Source organism: Nymphaea colorata, chromosome 1, assembly GCF_008831285.2.
Source record: "Nymphaea colorata isolate Beijing-Zhang1983 chromosome 1, ASM883128v2, whole genome shotgun sequence".
NCBI classification, from domain to species: domain Eukaryota; kingdom Viridiplantae; phylum Streptophyta; class Magnoliopsida; order Nymphaeales; family Nymphaeaceae; genus Nymphaea; species Nymphaea colorata.
In genome coordinates this window covers 34,402,923-34,420,407 of record NC_045138.2, presented here as the reverse complement: position 1 = coordinate 34,420,407, position 17,485 = coordinate 34,402,923, and the positions used below count along the sequence as shown (strand labels likewise).

Genomic DNA, 17,485 nt, shown 5'->3' with positions numbered 1-17,485 from the left:
ACTTAACTTCCTTCCACGGGGCTTCTGCTGCATTTTGCTGATTGAGGCATGATATATATGATCATGCTGCAGCTGCGACACTACACAAACTTTTATCGACGGAAAAAATGTGGGTAGGGTTTTGATCCTTTTTGGATCCGGAACCAGCAGGGCCTACCATACCCGATGGACGTGGTTCGTCTTGAAACACCACCCCGAGGGCGAGCGAGGGAGCACGCGTGCGTGTTGATGGAACGGGAAGTGGGACCATCGGTCGCTCCTGACTCGTGTAAAAATTTTCATCTGTTTGTCATATAACCCATCTCTCTCTCTCTCTCTCTCTTTCTCCGAGACACCACCGAGACAGCCTGTTAATTTCCTTTCCTCCCCGGCCCTAAAATTAGTCTCTCTCTCTCTCTCGCCGATTCCTCTGAGGGGGGGATTCGTGGTTTGAGTCTTCTTGGGTGTCAGGCGAAGAGGAGGAAGGAGGAAAAGTGAAGGGAAGGGACAAGGATGAGCTTCCAGGATCTCGAAGCCGGCAGGCCCTTGCCCCTACGGCGCGATCTGGTGAACGGAAAGCAGGACCCTTCCCAGGCCGTGGCCGCCGGAGTCTTCCAGATCAACACCGCCGTCTCGACCTTTCAGCGCCTCGTCAACACCCTTGGCACCCCCAAGGACACGCCTGAGCTCCGGGAGAAACTGTGAGCTTTTTATTCTTCCGCTGCCTTTTTCTTCTCCAATCCCTGCCTATGGATTTCATCATTTTAGGGGTTTTGCTTGCTGCACTCGGGTTCTCCCTATTTGTTTTCTGGCATCAAGATTAGGGGTTTTGCTTGCAGAATTCAGGGCGACAGATTCCCATAGCCCCTCCACTTTGGTGGAATTAGGGATACAGGATCTCGGTGAAGCGTGCGAATGTTCCATTTTTTTTTTCTTTGTTTTCCAAAAACATGTTGTTTCTTTCCCCTTTTCTGTCATTTGTCTTTCCTGTTTGGTAGCTTCTGTAGTTTTGACGTGCAATCAAAAAAAGAACTTGGCGTTATTTGGCGTTCATGTTTTCCTTGTATACGGCGTCTCAAATTATTTAGGGAAGGTCCTGGTCCTTCATATTTCTAGGGATTGAAAAAATCTGATATTGCGTCAAACATTCTGGGGATTTCGATGCTCCTACTCGTTTGAACTTCAAGGTTCTTTACTTGCTTTCTTACTTATCTGTCAAAGGTGGTTTTGTTAATGCATGTAGTGTTAGCCACAGTCAGTATTATTTATTGCGAAGAGATTATCTGTGGCCTAGCGAGAAAATTTTGACTAAATTGACATGAAAATTATGGAATTTCTTATCTTAGTGGATTGACAATGATCCCATGAATGGGTTGAACTCTTGTCCAATGATCCCATGAGTCTGTTCCTGGATCATGCGAACAGTGGTTCTGCTTTCTCTTCGTACTTCCTTTCTCAAACAAGAAAGAGATCCTTTTGACGTGCGTGTAATGGGTACAAATTACAATATTACATTAACTTGGCCCAATGTGGCCAACTCCTCTTCTCTTATAGGCTCTATTCAATGGTATAGTTGTTTCGTTGTTCAATTTTTCATGCCATATTCCTGTCTTTCAGGTCTTTGACTCTTTCTTCCTAAATGAAGGAACCAGTACACCCAAGTTTGTGTGCATGCATTTGTTTCTTTCTTCGTTTGAATGTCAGTGGCTTAAGAATGTTGCAGCCTCCATAACGAAATGAGTTTCGTTATTTTTCTGTACTTTTAGTGTTGAAATGCATTTTTGAGTTCTTTATTGGGTTTCTCTGTCAAGCCTTTTTTTTCATTTCTTTGGAGAACCTTGTGGTTTTAGAACTTTACAGTTATATTCTTTTTTGAAAACTTTACGACTTTACGTATGTCACCATTTACCAGGTAGGAGTTTAACCATATCACAGATTTCTGTTTCTAATCCTTGTGACAGGTTTTCCATTTTCTGACCCATTAGCTTGTCTTTTGTTGCAAAATGTGAGTTATGAAGGCAGCTCTGAGATGTTCAGACTCAACGCATTGTGACCTTGAACAGCAGTTGCCATTGTGTCCTTTTTCCAAGCCACTACCTATACAGTGATGTTCCTTTTCCACCATTTCATAGGAGGGATTAATCTCAGCCATCCAAAACTTGGGGATTGAGAATGTCCTTAAACATAGTCATTCTTTTAGATGGGGTCACCTAGTAGTTTTCTGAATTTTGATAAAGATATGCATCATCTTATTTATTTATTGCTATTCATTGGTATTAGATGGAAAAAAAAAATTCTCATGTGTAACTTATGCATGTCCATTGGATTTTCCATCTTCCTAGAAACTAGAAAGTGATGTTCAGTAAATGCACCTGCTTTTGGTACTTGATCTGAACATTGTAATGTCATATGGTTCTATGATAACTACTTGACTGATTATCTCTTTTATTTGCAGGCACAAGACTCGGCAGCACATCGGTCATCTGGTTAAAGAAACTTCTGCAAAGCTTAAAGTAGCTAGTGAAACAGATCAGCGTGCTGAAGTTAGTGTGAGTATCAGGCTCTTAAACTTCATCTGTTGTCATGATTCTTCAGCACCTTCTAGTTGGTATTTCTTGTTTCTTCAAGCTCATGCAATGATGTTTGACCTAGAAGTAGAAGTATTGTTGCTGCCTTTCTCTCATCATGTTTTGCATTTAAATTCTTCCAGTTGAAGAGCAGTGGCTATCTTCTATTTTCTCAATTCAATGATTCATAAATGCACTCAAGTATTGGCCTTCAGCTTATGAATTGCTATACATCTGAAAATTGGTCATTTCACCATTTGTTTGCTAAACAAATGGATATTGCTGGAAAATGCCAAGAAAAAATAGAGAAAAAACAAGTTAAGGGCTAGAACTAACTCAAGGTGTATGTATCCAAGTAGACAGGAGGTTCCAAACTAATTTTGCTACTAAATCTATTCACACCATTTTCGGGAGCAGTATTATGTGCCATGTTGGAACCACAATCAGAAGAGGTCATGTTGCACTTGGCCGTGTAGTGTGTGCCATAATGTAGTATTTAGTATTTACCATTTTGAACACCCACCTGAAGAGGTGATTTTTATGGAAATCCTTGTGGGTGTCTGTTGGGAACACATCGACTAAGATGGAAGCCACAGCACATATCTCAGTGTATAGTGTACAGTTTCCAGAAACAGCCTTACAGGTCTTCATCGCTCCACATTGAACATCCTATCCTGTTGGATGGCAGCATTCAGCTTTATATGGGTGATATGTGGTAAAGAAACGTTATTTTATAAATAGGTAGTGTGAAGCATTCATTTGTCTAAAGGACAATTTGTTATTTTAGAAGCATGTAAAGAGTTGAATATCAGTGTGAAATGCAGACTGCAGTAACAAGCACATGTCAACAGACTGTGCTTCATTTCTAGTTGGTTCCTGGCTTCCTCTCTCTTTGAAGTTACAGAAGTTCTTATTACTTGAAATTTTTGTTCATAACAATTAAGATCATGGTTCAATAGTGTGGACTTTAGATGATATTTGTCCATACATGCATGCACGTGTGTGTGTGTGTAGACACTCATAATCTTTTGAACCATTTTAATATTGCACAGGGTGTATCCATGTCATGTCATGTCCTGGCATCTTTATCCATGTGATGCAGGTTTGGTTTAGTTTGGCACATGCTACTGCAATAATATGTTGGCAACCCATTTCTGTAATAGTGTAATGCACTTTTTGAGTTTTTGTTAAATACTGTTAAATCCCTTTCTGTGTCTTTATTATCCTGTGTTAACAGATGACTCCATTAAGCACCCTTGGCATCTTCAAAGTCATTGTTAATTATATATGTATCTGTGTGTACATGTATGTCCGTGCGTCTCTGTAGTGTGCATTTGCACATGAATCTGTGTGCATGACTATGAATCATCTATGCATCATATCTTGCTAACTCTCGCCAAATTTAATTTGCCTTGTTGCCTTCGTGCTTCTTTGCCTTCTTTTCCCCTCAGCTTCATTATTATTGTGCTGCTTTCTTCTCTGAAGTTTACCTAGCATGTTTGCATCACTGGTTCCTCTGAAACAGCAGCTAGTTTGCTTCCAAGCCCAATCTGGCATCTAGTACTTTGCTGATAACTGAGCAACAGGTTCTTGATTTTCTCATTTATTCTCCATAATATGTTGATTCTCTTATGAACTTTGTCTCTGGTATTCCTTTCCAGGAATAATAGCTGCTTTGTATGTGTCTGCTCTTGTGCATGCATGCATGGTTTGGATAATTCAATACATTTGATGGTTATGATGCTTCACATTTTATCTCTAAACATCTCAATCAATTGTGTCATGTATATGGCTTGCACAATGCAGGCTAGCAAAAGATTGCTGATGCAAAGCTTGCAAAAGATTTTCAAACGATCTTGAAGGAATTTCAAAAGGCCCAGAGGCTTGCAGCTGAGAGAGAAACCACATATACTCCCTTTGTTCCTCAAGCTGTTCTACCATCAAGGTAATTATGGCATGTGCAATATAGTTGTAATTTAGCTGGAACTGGTGGACTGTTGTTTCTGTTAGGAAGGGCTGCAATTTGGCATCAAAGAACCTACTAGGCTACTACCCAAACTATAGTTATCTTTTCATAACTGTCTTTTTGTCAAGATAGCCTTTTCAGTTTGACAAACCAAATAAGCATGTGAACTGCTCAGATCCATGGACTGGGGGGATGGTGACATTTTTGAACGGCCAAACTAAATGGTTATTTTAATTCTAGGAGTGGATCAACCGATCAAGTTGAAAGCAGCTCTCCTTGTTGCACTTAGATGCACGCATCTCCATCTTTGTGTTAATTTTATATGTGATCATATGGACTAGTTTGACTCATTGTTCCTCAAGTAAATATGTGAAAATAGGTTTCAAAATTAGTCAGCAGATCCATGTTACACAGGTGCCAAAATGCTGGTGCAACATGGCACTGTACATATATATACATATATACATGTTACATATATGTATATATATAAACAATAAACTAGCAACTGGCAATAAGCTATTATTTTATCAATGTCCCAAGCCACATCTGTACCTTTACCCAAGTCCTTTTGACTCGGGTGTGGGAACCTTTTTGAAGAGTCGATGTTACTTAGCAGCGGACTTGTTTTTCCATTTCAAAGTGAATGTCCATGCAGTATGAAGGCTAATATTACAGAGTTTTCCTGCTGAATGTCATCTGGATCGATTCTTCTGCTCCTTTTGGCTGTTGATTGAACTTGGTCTATGACCTTTTATTGGACATTTTCTAATACTCTACCATTGTTCATCAATTTGCAGCTTTGTAGCAAGTGAGCTAGATATAACTCCAGATAAATCTCCGGAACAACGTGCTCTTCTTGTTGAGTCCAGAAGGTGAAGTAGATTTATCCATTTTTCTGTTTGATATCGTTCAGTTTTTTTTTTTTGGTTCTGTCTGAAGAGTGACTATTTGTTTGAAAGTTTTTTACTTAAACACATACAAATTCAAGTTTACAAAAGGAGATATCCTATGTCATGCGAAATTATGAAGTTTCTGAATTCATTAATCTCGTTCAATTTACGTGATTTTTTTTTATACTTTGAGGACCATTATTTTATGTGGTTGCTAGTTTTAGGTAATGAAAAACTAATCACATGTTCGCCGTTTTACTTTGTTAAAAAGGCATATTTTACTATGCATTGGCTACTTCAATCAGCAAATAGATGAGTTTAATCAAAATATTTTCCTTCCCTTGTGGATTCTGTTCAGCTGTATTCCTTAATTTACCCAAGTTACATGCGTTATAAATTTTAATTTCCCCTTGGAAATTCCCAACATTGAGTTCACTTATCAATCTTGATTATGGCTTGGAGAATTGTAGGTAAGACATTGCTGTGTACTCGTACCATACCATATAGGGTAAGGTACACTAGGCACTATAGTTGTGCTTTCGATGGTCCAAAATGGCTGCATCTTTCTCCTTTGGTATTCCAGAAAATTATAAGAAATTCAGTATTACTCATTTCCACTCTCAGACAAGAGGTCCTGCTAGTTGACAATGAAATTGCATTCAATGAGGCCATTATTGAGGAAAGGGAACAGGGAATTGAAGAAATCCAGCAACAGATTGGTGAAGTGAATGAAATCTTCAAGGACCTGGCGGTGCTTGTTCATGAACAAGGAGCTCTGATTGGTATTCGTTTTTGTTTGTGTTGCTCATTCTTTGAATCACTTAATGAAGAAGCCAAGACATGACCTTGTTTTCCCTACCTGCAGATGACATTGATTCCCACATTGAGGGCTCATATGCATCTACTGCACAAGCGAAAACTCAATTGGCAAAAGCTGCAAAAACTCAAAGATCAAATTCATCTTTGGTAAGTAAATAGGCTTGGACAATAGTTAATCAGGAAGAACATATAAATCAAATTGTCTGATGATGTACATTTGCCCTGCAGACATGCTTGCTACTAGTTATCTTCGGTGTGATCCTTCTCATTGTGATCATAGTCATTGCAGCATAGCTGATGGTTCAGTGTCCGTCTGTTTGTCATGGAAGGACTTCCCGAGGAGAATAATTAACGCTCCTATGCAAATAGCTATGGATGTCAGGGTCTCAACCGAGTTTTTTGAGTGCCATTTGCAAGTTATATGTAAGTAATTTGATAATTTTGATGTATAATATTATCCTTGCATATATTCTGGTGACTTTTTCCTGTTTAATGTACTCCCTGCTGGTGTATGTTCTGGGTGAGTGGTTTTTGGTTGGCTGGTTTCCCTGTGTATCTGGTTACTGCCAATGGTAATATTCGTCAATAAGATAAAATTCTTTGGTTCTTTCTTTCTCCTTGTTGGGTAGTGACTTGCTCGCAGCGTGTGTCCAGGAGGCATGAATATTTTCAGACAATGTGGCCCGTAGGCATATTATCTCCTGTATTTTTCATATGGTTGCTCTTGGGGATTCAATGTAGTATATTTATGCGAACGAGAACCAGGTACTTGTGGTTTCGATATATATCGGAGATTTGGGAGTAAGTTTTGGTAGAAAGTTCCATGAAGATTTTCTAATTAGGTTTCGAACTTGGATGTAAGAATTGGCCTCCGACGACGCACTGCACTTGATGGAGACCGCCGTGGACCGTTCAACGATTTTCCATGCAAAACTGGAAAAGGGCCTGATGATACTAAGACCGGATCTTCCCTGCACTTCTTATTAGTTGTCATCAAATGTGATTAGATCAGCTCTTATCTCCATCTTTTTCCACGTTTGTCTCCATTTGATAAACTTGGCAGTTTTAAAAAAAACGTGGGTCTTACATCCTTCCCCCCTAAAAAGAAATTTCGTCCTCGAAATTTGAACGTACCTTATTAGAATAATTGAGGGTTACTCTTTCTCATGTCCTCTTCTGGTTCCCACGTACTTTTTTTTTTTTAATTCCATGATGTTGTCATTCTATTTGAACTAGTGGGATGGTCTTATTTCGCAACACGTGTTCCTTTCGATCTATTATCCGCAGTGGTTGTTCTTTTGTTGTCATGTCTTCTTGCAAATCAACTTCTTCGTAATCTATCACCTGCGAAGGATCAGATATATACTTCCTTAGCATCGACACGTGAAATACTGGATGAACATGACTAAATTGTGGTGGAAGTGCAATTCAATATGCAACCTCTCCAATTTTTTTCAGAATCTCGAATGGACTAATGTATCTTGGACTCAATTTTTCTTTCCTTAATTGCTGAGACAACCGACTTTCTTTTATCTTAGGGCGTTTTTACCCCAAATTTAATCTTTTGACCATCCTCCAACTGAATCTTCAGCTTCTTCCTTCTACAATCTGTCGTTGCATAACGATCCATGTATTTCTATTTTTACATTTTCTAGATATGTTTTGCATGTGTTTTTGTCTTCCATGGCCGTAGCGACTAACAATTAATCAAACATATTCTTTCTTTCTAACTTTAAAATTTCAACAAAACTCTTAGAAACAAAAGAATGCGATGCACCAGATTCAAACAGAATATGAGCACAATGAGATTATACAAGAAGGGTACCTTCATTCACATCAGTGGATCTCAAATCTTCAACCGTGGTTGCTTAAACTCTCCCAGGTACCTTCTTCTCCGCTGGTTGGTTGGCTACACCTCGCCCCTGTTCTGCCTCTTTCTTCTTCGGGCACTCACGAATAAAATGTCCTCGCCTTCCACAATAGAGACATGCCCCGACCTCTCTGTAACATGGTTTGCCCGGGTGTTGGCGATGACATGTGGTACATTCATCGTCCTGCCTGGATGTTGATGGCCTCTGTCTCTTGAATCTATCCCCTTGGTTCACCATGTCACTGCGCATGTCTGGCCTCGACTTGGATCGCATAAATTCACTCCTCTTGTTTGTCCCTTGCATCCTGTTCCAGCCCTCTTCAAGACGTGTGGCCATGTCGATATCGTTGTCTAGATCTCTCGGACGACTACTAATTACTTGGTTCTGCAACCCGTCTTTAAGTCCTCTGACGAACTTATTTGCTCGGTCCGCATCAGCAGTATACACATGGGGGCAATATTTTTTCAAATGTCTGAATTTGACGATGTATTCGTGCAGACTCAGACTCCCTTGTTGAAGGTTCAGGAATTCTTGCATGCGTTTCTCCCGTGTGAAGGTTGGAATGTAGGCATGTGTGAAGGCTTCCTTGAATTCTCCCCAGGTCGCTTCGTGATTTGTGAACTTCACTTCACGTTGCGTCCGCCACCATTCCTTAGCATCTCCTCTTAGCATAAAGGTTTCATACCGAACCTTCTTGTTGTCAAGCACTTCCAGGGTGGTAAAGATCTCATCAGTTTCTATTACCCACTGTTCAGCATCGTCAACAGTGCCTTTCCCATGAAACTTTGGAGGGTGCAGGCTCATAAACTGTTGGTGAGTTACTCCCATTGCCTCACCATTTGTCGTTCTGTTTGTGTCTGTACTAGTTCCTCCTGTAGAAGCATTCTGCACCAAACCCTGCATCAATCCCGTAATCATCTGCAATGTGTTCATGATGAACGCTTGTTGTTGTTGATTATCTCCAACAGGTGTCCTAGCTCTGGTAGAACGAGCCTCCACATTTCGACTCCTAGTGATGCGAGGTCCTCAGACTCTGCCTCTAGCACTTCCTCCTCTAGTACGAGCCATTGAACTACACCGCACGAAGGAACACAAAATATAATTATTGTATTCGTAAGTAAAATGATTCCTTAAAACTATTCTAAAATTTTAAAACTCAATATTCACACTAAATCAAAAACACATTCGTTAACAGGCTTGGATGACTGTTCCTCTGCTTGTGATCGACCTTGGCATTGGACATTGACTCTAGACACTGTGCTCTGATACCAAAGTTGTCACGACCCAATTTTTGACACCAAAAATTTTCTTTCATTTCTATAATAGCGGAAGCAATATTGAGTCATGACCAGAACATAAGACATTGTTTTATTTCAATAATAAAATACTTGGACCCAAACAAAATAACCACAAATCCTCAAAACCGACGCAGTGCCCAGAATGCCAATGTCCGTCCATCACAAGACTGAGGTCGTCGCTCCAAAGCCAAAATCTATCAATGGCTACCTGTAGATAGAAAGAAGGGTCAGAATTCCACTGAGTATGAGAAAATCCAGACATGAATGAAACATGGCCCAAAATAATATTTAGTTTCGTAAAATGATTCCAAAAAGGCCTTATGAACTACAGCCATAAGTTTTCCAAAACTTTATACACACAAAAGTTACGACCCATTATCAGAACAAAACGAGGTGTGCACAACCTCCCAAACATTTCGTAGGCTTCCAACCGTGGTTCTCTGACGATGTCATGGTCATCGTGCCGAGCAACAGAAATCCCCGTGGGCACTCACGGGCAAAACAGAACATATCTTCACCAGGCGATCCAACGGATCGAGGGCACCTGAAGTGAAGCCTCCTGAGATATCCCAGATCGCCGCTGCAGCAGCATGGCCCCTCTAGGAACCCGGTTTGAGGGACCAGGAGATGTCTCTCTCCCAACACAGCAGTAGTACCCCGGGCCCTTGTGCCGCCCAATACCCTGTGGGCCCTCCAGTACAGCCAGAGGAGTGTGACCACTACCTCCCGGGACAAAACCAAACACTGGACAAAGCACAAAGCTCGCACTCGCATAAACCATCGCACAAAGTCCACGTTTCGCCTTCGAATTTCAAAAGTGAGGGTTTCTCAATACTAGACATCGTCTAGTACCTCTCACAGAAACCGCCCTCAGGCTCGGTTTCTCAGACAGAAACAACAAGACATTTCTAATTCAATTTAATGACAACGAAGCAAAGTCGAGTAGTAATGCCATAAAGCAAAACACATCACGTTTAAAATTAACACAATAATCACTATTTCAAAACAAGATAGTTCAATAGCCTTCTCCTGAAATTTAAATAACCCAAAAGGTACCACAGAGCAATAAAATATAACATTACGTTTTTCCTTCGAAATTACAAACAAATATAAGAAAACCCCCTTTTTGACAATTTAAGAAACTGAGAGGGTACCAAAACGTGATTTCACATTAAACACCCGGTTTTTACTGAAAATTTCTCTCACAAACCTCTTTTTGAAGAGGTTTTCAGCAAAAACGTTGCGGCATTGTCTTCTAAAATTTATAACAGCTTATTCGTAAATTATGCTAATTAGGTGGACCCGCTTTGTAATTTTTCCAACTTAACGTAAAAACGGCCGACGCTCTTTTTTTCTCTCATTTCACGCCTCGTTTTCTCTCTCCTACGAGTTGCTCCTCCGTCTTCTTCTCGCTCGACCAGCGGTGGGGATTCCACCGTTCGTTCTCAACCCAAAACCGGAGAGAAACTCTTCTCCTACTGCGACATTCCGGCGTTGGGTTTCCACGTCGCTGCGCCACCCGTCGCCTTCCGCCGCCGCCACCACCTGCTCTCGTGCTTCTAGCATTGCCCTCGTGAGAAACCTTGACAGAGAGAAAGAAGGGTTGTCGGGCCCTCCACTGCCCGGTTGCAACAGCAGTTGCCGCTACCTCTTTCCCTTGCTCTCGTTCTCTCAAGCAGGAGAGCAACGACTGAAGCTGCGTTCCACCAGTATGAGGAAGGTGGCTGGTCTTCGGATCGATCGAGTGACAGTGCCTGCGCATCACTGCGGTTCCTTCTTTCCTGTTTGTTTTTAGATTTGGGGTTCACCGCAAGTCGATCAAAGCATGTCATGTCCTCTGTCCATGTTGCTCGGAACTTCCCCCTTTTATTATTACTATTTTTTTTCTTCTCTGCTAGTATCATAGCAGGTTCGGGAAGACAACCGAGTCTTCCCACTGCAGATTGGTATTGCTCCTTCTGTGGCCCGACCCTCTCAGAGGGTTCATGTATCAAATCTTTCTATTGTTTGAGGTCGTCTGTGTTTCGGTTCTTTGTGGATAAAACGAAATTATACCTAGCATGCTATTTCCGTTCCAGTCTTCAATAACTCATGCATAGATTCATGTTCGGGCATATATAAATTGATAAACTCTCATGCATACGTATCTAGAAATTCAAAATATACAGGCTTCATGCTCCATTCATGATTGAAAATCCCCATACCTCTGAAAATCTTGGCAGCAACTTCTGCCTCTGGTTCCTTTCCAGCAGCCACAAACCTCTACTCCAACAAGAGAGCAAGAAGAAGGACGTTACGTTCTCTCTCTCTTTCTATCGTTGAGTCCTTTCTTCTAAGAAAGTTGGTTAGTTGTCATCAAATGTGATTAGATCAGCTCTTATCTCCATCTTTTTCCACGTTTGTCTCCATTTGATAAACTTGGCAGTTTTAAAAAAAACGTGGGTCTTACATTACTTATTCACCTACCTACCTGCCGTTGGAGACCCCAAGAAGATATGGATTCCTCTAGATGGATTCAGACCACTCGACTTGGTCTCTTGGGACGATTGGAGAGGACTCTATTGGGTCCGTCGATCCACCTACAAAATAAAGAATCGTTGACATAAAACGGGCAGATCCAATGGCAACCTCTCATTGGACACCTACTGGTGGACGTGAATCTGGACATCCCCATGAGTGGATTGAACCCACTATGGTCCAGATCTAAATGGGTTTAACGTTACCTAACACCAGCTATGGATCGAGATCCAGAAAATCGCAAGTGTTAATTATTAAATCCAACAACTTATGAAGTTCTTTATTATAGGTCCTCCCTTTTTCACTAATTGAGATATAGCTATAAATATTTCAATAATAAAGACCGTTGGACCGAGCAAAAGAATTTCAGTTTAAGAGCATTAATTTTAAAATTTAAAAAGAAACCAACGTGTAAATGAGAACATTACAATAAGTGATATGACATAATTTTGCGATTAAAAGCAACGACATTCAAGGGCTGTTTGATGGCCTGGAAATATATTTCTGGAAATATAGGAAATAGAAAAATGGAATGGAAAAAATCTTTCTGATTCCAATTTTGGTGTGTGTGTGTGATGACTCAGAAATATATTTCCAATTCTATATTTCTGAGTTTGATGGTACAGAAATATATTTCCAGATTTCCAGAAAATTAATTCTTAGTTTGATAATAAGGAAACATTTGTCAAGATTTACAAAAATTAAATAAATAACCACACCAAATACATAAATAACCCTCCATTGCGAGTCTTTTTCCTACAAGATCAAAAATAACTACAGTAAGGTTTGAAGAACAGATCAACGCATCAACATACTCTAAATACAAACATTCTCAAATGTTTGCATCAACATCTACACACAATTCATAAATACAGGAACCATATTCATTGGATATATATCAGAATTTCACTATAAAGTCTACAACACCAAACAAACCACATACATATTCCCATCAGTGATAAAATATTTACATATTCCCATCAGTGTTCAGTGTTCAGAAGAGCTTCAACATTCAATACAAAGCCAAGTGTGTGTGTAAAGTATCCATAGCAGCAAGTACATATGCAGTGTCTCTACATGCATCCACCATAACAAAAAAAAAAACTCAAATAAAATCAAACTTTTCCCTTGCACGACCTTCGAACATACGTCACACTGATGTCGGTGCTTCATCTTTGATTAGTCCTGGAAACATAAACATAAACATCACATTTTGACAGAGATTAAAACGTAATGAGCGTATATTTTGAGTACAAAAACTAACAACAATAGAACATAAACAAAACGAACATTTGCCTAACTAAAACCGACAACAGAATAGTTTATGTGTGTGATAAGTTAATCTGCACCTACGATTTTGAAAATCTGTAAACATTTGAGATGTTATTGTACTGCGCAGATCATTATTCGATCCTCGACGAATACTTTGTGTCGTACTTTCCACTTCGTTTACAAACGATGTACTCTCATTTGCATTGTCAAATGCACTTTCATCAACATCAAACTGTTCTGCTTGAGGATTATGGTCTATAGTGAAATTGTGTAGAACACAAGTGGCTAACACAATCGCAACTTGTGTACGGTAAGTATATGACACTTGTACTTTTAGTATAGGGAACCGTCCTTTTAATAAACCAAAAGCTTGTTCCACAGTTGTTCTTAACGATGAATGACGATGATTAAATAGTTCCTCTACACATGTAACACGTCGTGCCTCCGGTGCATTAAATTCAGAGAGATGGTATCGATGACCTCGATATGGCATTAGTAAACCACGTATGTTTGGATATCATCCATCACCAAGGTAGTATTTCCCTACACAATACAGTTATTATGAGTTCGACATTAAATGCAACTGTAAGCTAAGAACTACCAACATAGTAAATTGACTACCTAACCTGTAGGTATGACAAGAGGATCGACATCACTGTCTAGTGCACTGTACAATACTCTTGAATCTGTCGCACTGTCTTCCCAGCCTGCCAAAACATAGTGGAATCGCATGTCGAAACCAACTACAGCCAATACATTTTGTGAGAGAGTTCCTTTTCTATTATGAAACCTCGATTGTTCTGATGTATGTACCCATACTGGTATGTGAGTGCCATCTATAGCTCCTAGACAATCCTATGTACATTAAAAAATATTAGTCGAACTGTCTGAGTACAATGTAATGTGTGATCATGAACTACCTTACCTGAAAATATGGATTGAAATGATGATTGAGATGGATTTTTGATGGAGTCTCATCGTTCGGTCGACTGATGTATTGTTCACCCAATTGACATAGTGCTCGTATGATGATGTTGACGTACTTACCAATTGTTTGACCTGAGTGTTGGAACGTGTTCTGGCATGCACGGTTGCACTCGTTATGGCCAACAGTAATTAGAAAGATAGCAAATTGTTCTTCGACACTGATTTCCCGACCATCTTCTACTAAATTTTTCTCTTTCAACATATCACATAATGTAATAAAAGAGTTGCGATCCATGCGCATTAAGTCCAAGCAATTCCTTGGATGACCATTGATGATATTATCAACAAATCTCGAACCAGCATTTCTAAAAGGGTGAACTATTCGTCTAGGTTGAGTAAGAAGTCTAAAAATTATGATGACCATGGCAAACATGACTTTCAACATAACAAGATTTCTTTCTTCTTCATTTGACAACATGACTGCAGCACTGGGTAGCACATATAGAAAAGCAACTTTCGTCATGTTTGACATGTGAATGTACAAATAAAACATTCTAATATGGAAAGGGGAAAGGAATTAACAGCCATACAAACAAACAGTCAACTGCATAGAAATTAGAACAACCACAACATTGAATTATAAAGGCACATGATCACACACTACTTACTATGGATGATTAACATTAGCCAGCAACCAAGGCACACGTTGGGTCAACAGAAGTTTGAGGAAGACGACTAGTTTGTTTTGCTGCTCCATTAGCATCGTGGCTTTTAAGTGCATGTCAGCATCAATCTCTCCCGACTCGAGCATTTCTTGCAATAGCTCTGAACAGTTGTTCAAGTAGGAGTATGTAGATGTGTTTATCATTGTACGGAAACTACCAGCTATTTCATGCAATATCGTTCCATACTCCTCGTAATTCATACTTAATCTTGCTCTTTTATTTGATGAGTTTGTTGTCCTACTTTCAAATGCAGTATGTTGTGAATCTTGTTGAACATGCGATGGTGATGGCACAGGAGATTCATTGTTCAACATTTGTGTAAACGATACATTTTCACCAACATTGTAACCCAAATCAGGCGTATGGGTTATAGGGGTCTTGGGTGCTTGATTAGTCACTAAGTCATTAGATCTATTCAATGAAGAACAAGTAAAACTGCCAATACCATTCGCAGTGGACTGGTCATACACTTCGTCTAACTGTTGATAATGTTTTCATTTTTGCCCCCCTTTGAACTTCTGCCGATCAGGGAATTTCTGCAGTTAGAATTATAGTCACATATGTTCTATAATGTAATAGACATGATGATTAATTTCCACTAAATGTTTCCCGCCTTACCTGAATGTAGTCCGCCCAAACTTCATTTTCAACATCTACGCACTGGTTTGTTGGGTCCCAACCAAACCCACTTGTTGACAAAATTTGTCTGCACACTTTGTAATCTGCTTTCGTACTCTTCAACTTGTTTTTTATTTTTTCGACTTTGAATTTTGGGCCAAACATTTCCATCATTTGCCGTTCAATTGCCTTATACGCTTTTGGCTTTAAATTGGCGCCTAACTTCATGTCAGGTAGTCTTGATTGCTCAACTAGAAGATTTATAAGATGATCTAGTTGAGCATCAGTCCAAACAAGACTATCATTTCTTGAGCTTGAACCTTCCATAGGTACTACAGTACGGAAAAAAAAAACAAAGTAAACAGCCTAGTTTCACATTAGCCTAGAATCCAACTGAATATAACAAATATCTAACGAAGTGGCAAACAAACATGTTAGGCAATTTAAAAACTTATGAAGGAGAAGGAGAACTACTATGAGCACTAACAAACAAACATGTTAGGCAAGAGATCTTAGATAAAGTATCCAGAGAAGTGTAAGCTTCCCAAAGCAGAAATGAACAAGCTCAAGCTTGGATAAACAAGCTTGTCCCGAGCTCAGCTCATGTATGCCTCTACACAGTCTTGCTGCCCAAGTGAGGAGCATATCACTAAGTACAACCCAGCGAAGGTGTAACTTCACAAGTTTCCCAAGATCCCTACATGTGAAACCATTATGAATATATATATATATATGATTGCAAATATGATTGCACACATTGTAATCTGTAGTAGATAAGAGAGAATCTTTTATGCATTCAAACGTGGAGCTATGGCAAATATGATTGCAGGCAAAGGGTAGGGCCACTGAAGATGATTGAGCATTCCCTTTTGCAAATTTTTGAACGAAGAAGACAAATCTCAACAGGAAAAAGGAGCAAAGGAGCCATGGTCGAGCATGCTGTTCATAAGCAGACACCATTCTTCTTTTGCTCTTTACCTTTGCTTGCAAGACCCACCAAATTAACTTGAAGAAATGAGATATTTGGTCCTTCTGCACACTAGTGTTTTTGCATTGAGGATGAAAAAAGACATGATCTTCAATGCTGAGAAAGAAAATCCCATGTTTGATAAGGAAAGATAATGATTGTTTCTTACGTATATATTCTGCTAAACACGATGATTTGAAAGAAAATCCCATATCTGAGTTGTGAAACTTGTCAACTTTAACAATTTTCTTTAACATTCAATTATCTTTGCAGGCCAAGGAACATGAAGGCACATAACTGTATTTTATTTTCAGGCCCATGCAAAATAGAATTTTATATTGAAGGGGATGACATAAAAGAAAGATTAATGATCCTTGCAGTTTGAACCCTGTCATTATAAGGCATCTTGATGTCTAAATCTAAAGAAAGGGGAATTTTTCTTAATTTTCTTGGATGGTACAGAAACTTCATTCCAATGCTTAAAAAATTAAGAGCAAAATGCATTAACCACCAGGTAAGAGGGTACATACAAAAAGCAGCATTCACTGCAAACCTAAAGAAGAAGAATGGTCTGTAGAAGGCCACAAGCCCATAGCTATCCACCTAATTCCCCTGTATCTTCATTTCTGCAATTGGAACTTGCAGCTACGAAGATTGTGTCATGTAATTTACAAACGAAAATAATTTGAGAACTGCACACATGCATTACAAGTGTGTAGTTAGCAATACTAAAACCAATAAAAGGAAAAAAAAATCCACACAATAGACATTGAGTTGGGGCTTTTAGACCCCCAAAGACTCATCAAATGCATCAAGCAAATTCACTGCCTCGGAGAACAAAATCAATCCCAAGACTTTGAAGAACCAAATACCAAGAAAAAATTCATCTTCATAACACTGATCCTATGGTTCCTTCTTAACTTGAAAAAATTACAAGAAAGAAGGGTCGTCATTCCGGGCAAACCTTCCTTATTAAGGAGCTTCACGAGGGGATCCTTCGAGTGGGGAAGGTTCACGGCAACAGGAAGAAGACTGCGGCTTCACGGCGCGTGAGGACAAAGAGGCTGCG

The 17,485-nt window shown here is 39.6% G+C and overlaps 3 protein-coding genes across 4 annotated transcripts; 1 reads left to right on the top strand and 2 right to left on the bottom strand.

Moving 5' to 3' along the window:
* The first annotated feature begins 313 nt into the window (after window positions 1–313).
* LOC116266260 (syntaxin-22-like) lies at window positions 314–6,828 on the top strand. The gene is given in 7 exon segments (XM_031647408.2): window positions 314–680; window positions 2,435–2,532; window positions 4,353–4,491; window positions 5,310–5,384; window positions 6,027–6,184; window positions 6,268–6,368; window positions 6,450–6,828. Coding segments are annotated over 7 exon segments (825 nt in total). The 5' UTR covers window positions 314–492; the 3' UTR covers window positions 6,516–6,828.
* On the bottom strand, window positions 6,152–11,728 carry LOC116266251 (uncharacterized). Its single transcript, XM_031647394.1, has 3 exons — window positions 11,595–11,728; window positions 8,047–9,164; window positions 6,152–6,261 (listed from the first exon to the last, which is right to left on the bottom strand). The coding sequence occupies exon 2, from the start codon at window positions 9,023–9,025 to the stop codon at window positions 8,090–8,092; it is 936 nt and encodes a 311-aa protein (XP_031503254.1). The 5' UTR covers window positions 9,026–9,164; window positions 11,595–11,728; the 3' UTR covers window positions 6,152–6,261; window positions 8,047–8,089.
* Window positions 11,729–12,783: 1,055 nt separating this feature from the next.
* Window positions 12,784–15,795, bottom strand: LOC126409606 (uncharacterized). 2 transcript variants are annotated; one of them, XM_050075518.1, is made up of 4 exons: window positions 14,105–15,795; window positions 13,806–14,034; window positions 13,660–13,722; window positions 12,784–13,092 (listed from the first exon to the last, which is right to left on the bottom strand). In XM_050075518.1, the coding sequence occupies exons 1-3, from the start codon at window positions 14,657–14,659 to the stop codon at window positions 13,697–13,699; spliced, it is 810 nt and encodes a 269-aa protein (XP_049931475.1). In that variant the 5' UTR covers window positions 14,660–15,795; the 3' UTR covers window positions 12,784–13,092; window positions 13,660–13,696. The 2 variants fall into 2 exon arrangements, with proteins under 2 accessions (XP_049931475.1, XP_049931474.1); XM_050075517.1 differs by lacking the exon at window positions 12,784–13,092 and having other exon boundaries at window positions 13,162–13,722.
* Between the last annotated feature and the right edge of the window lie 1,690 nt (window positions 15,796–17,485).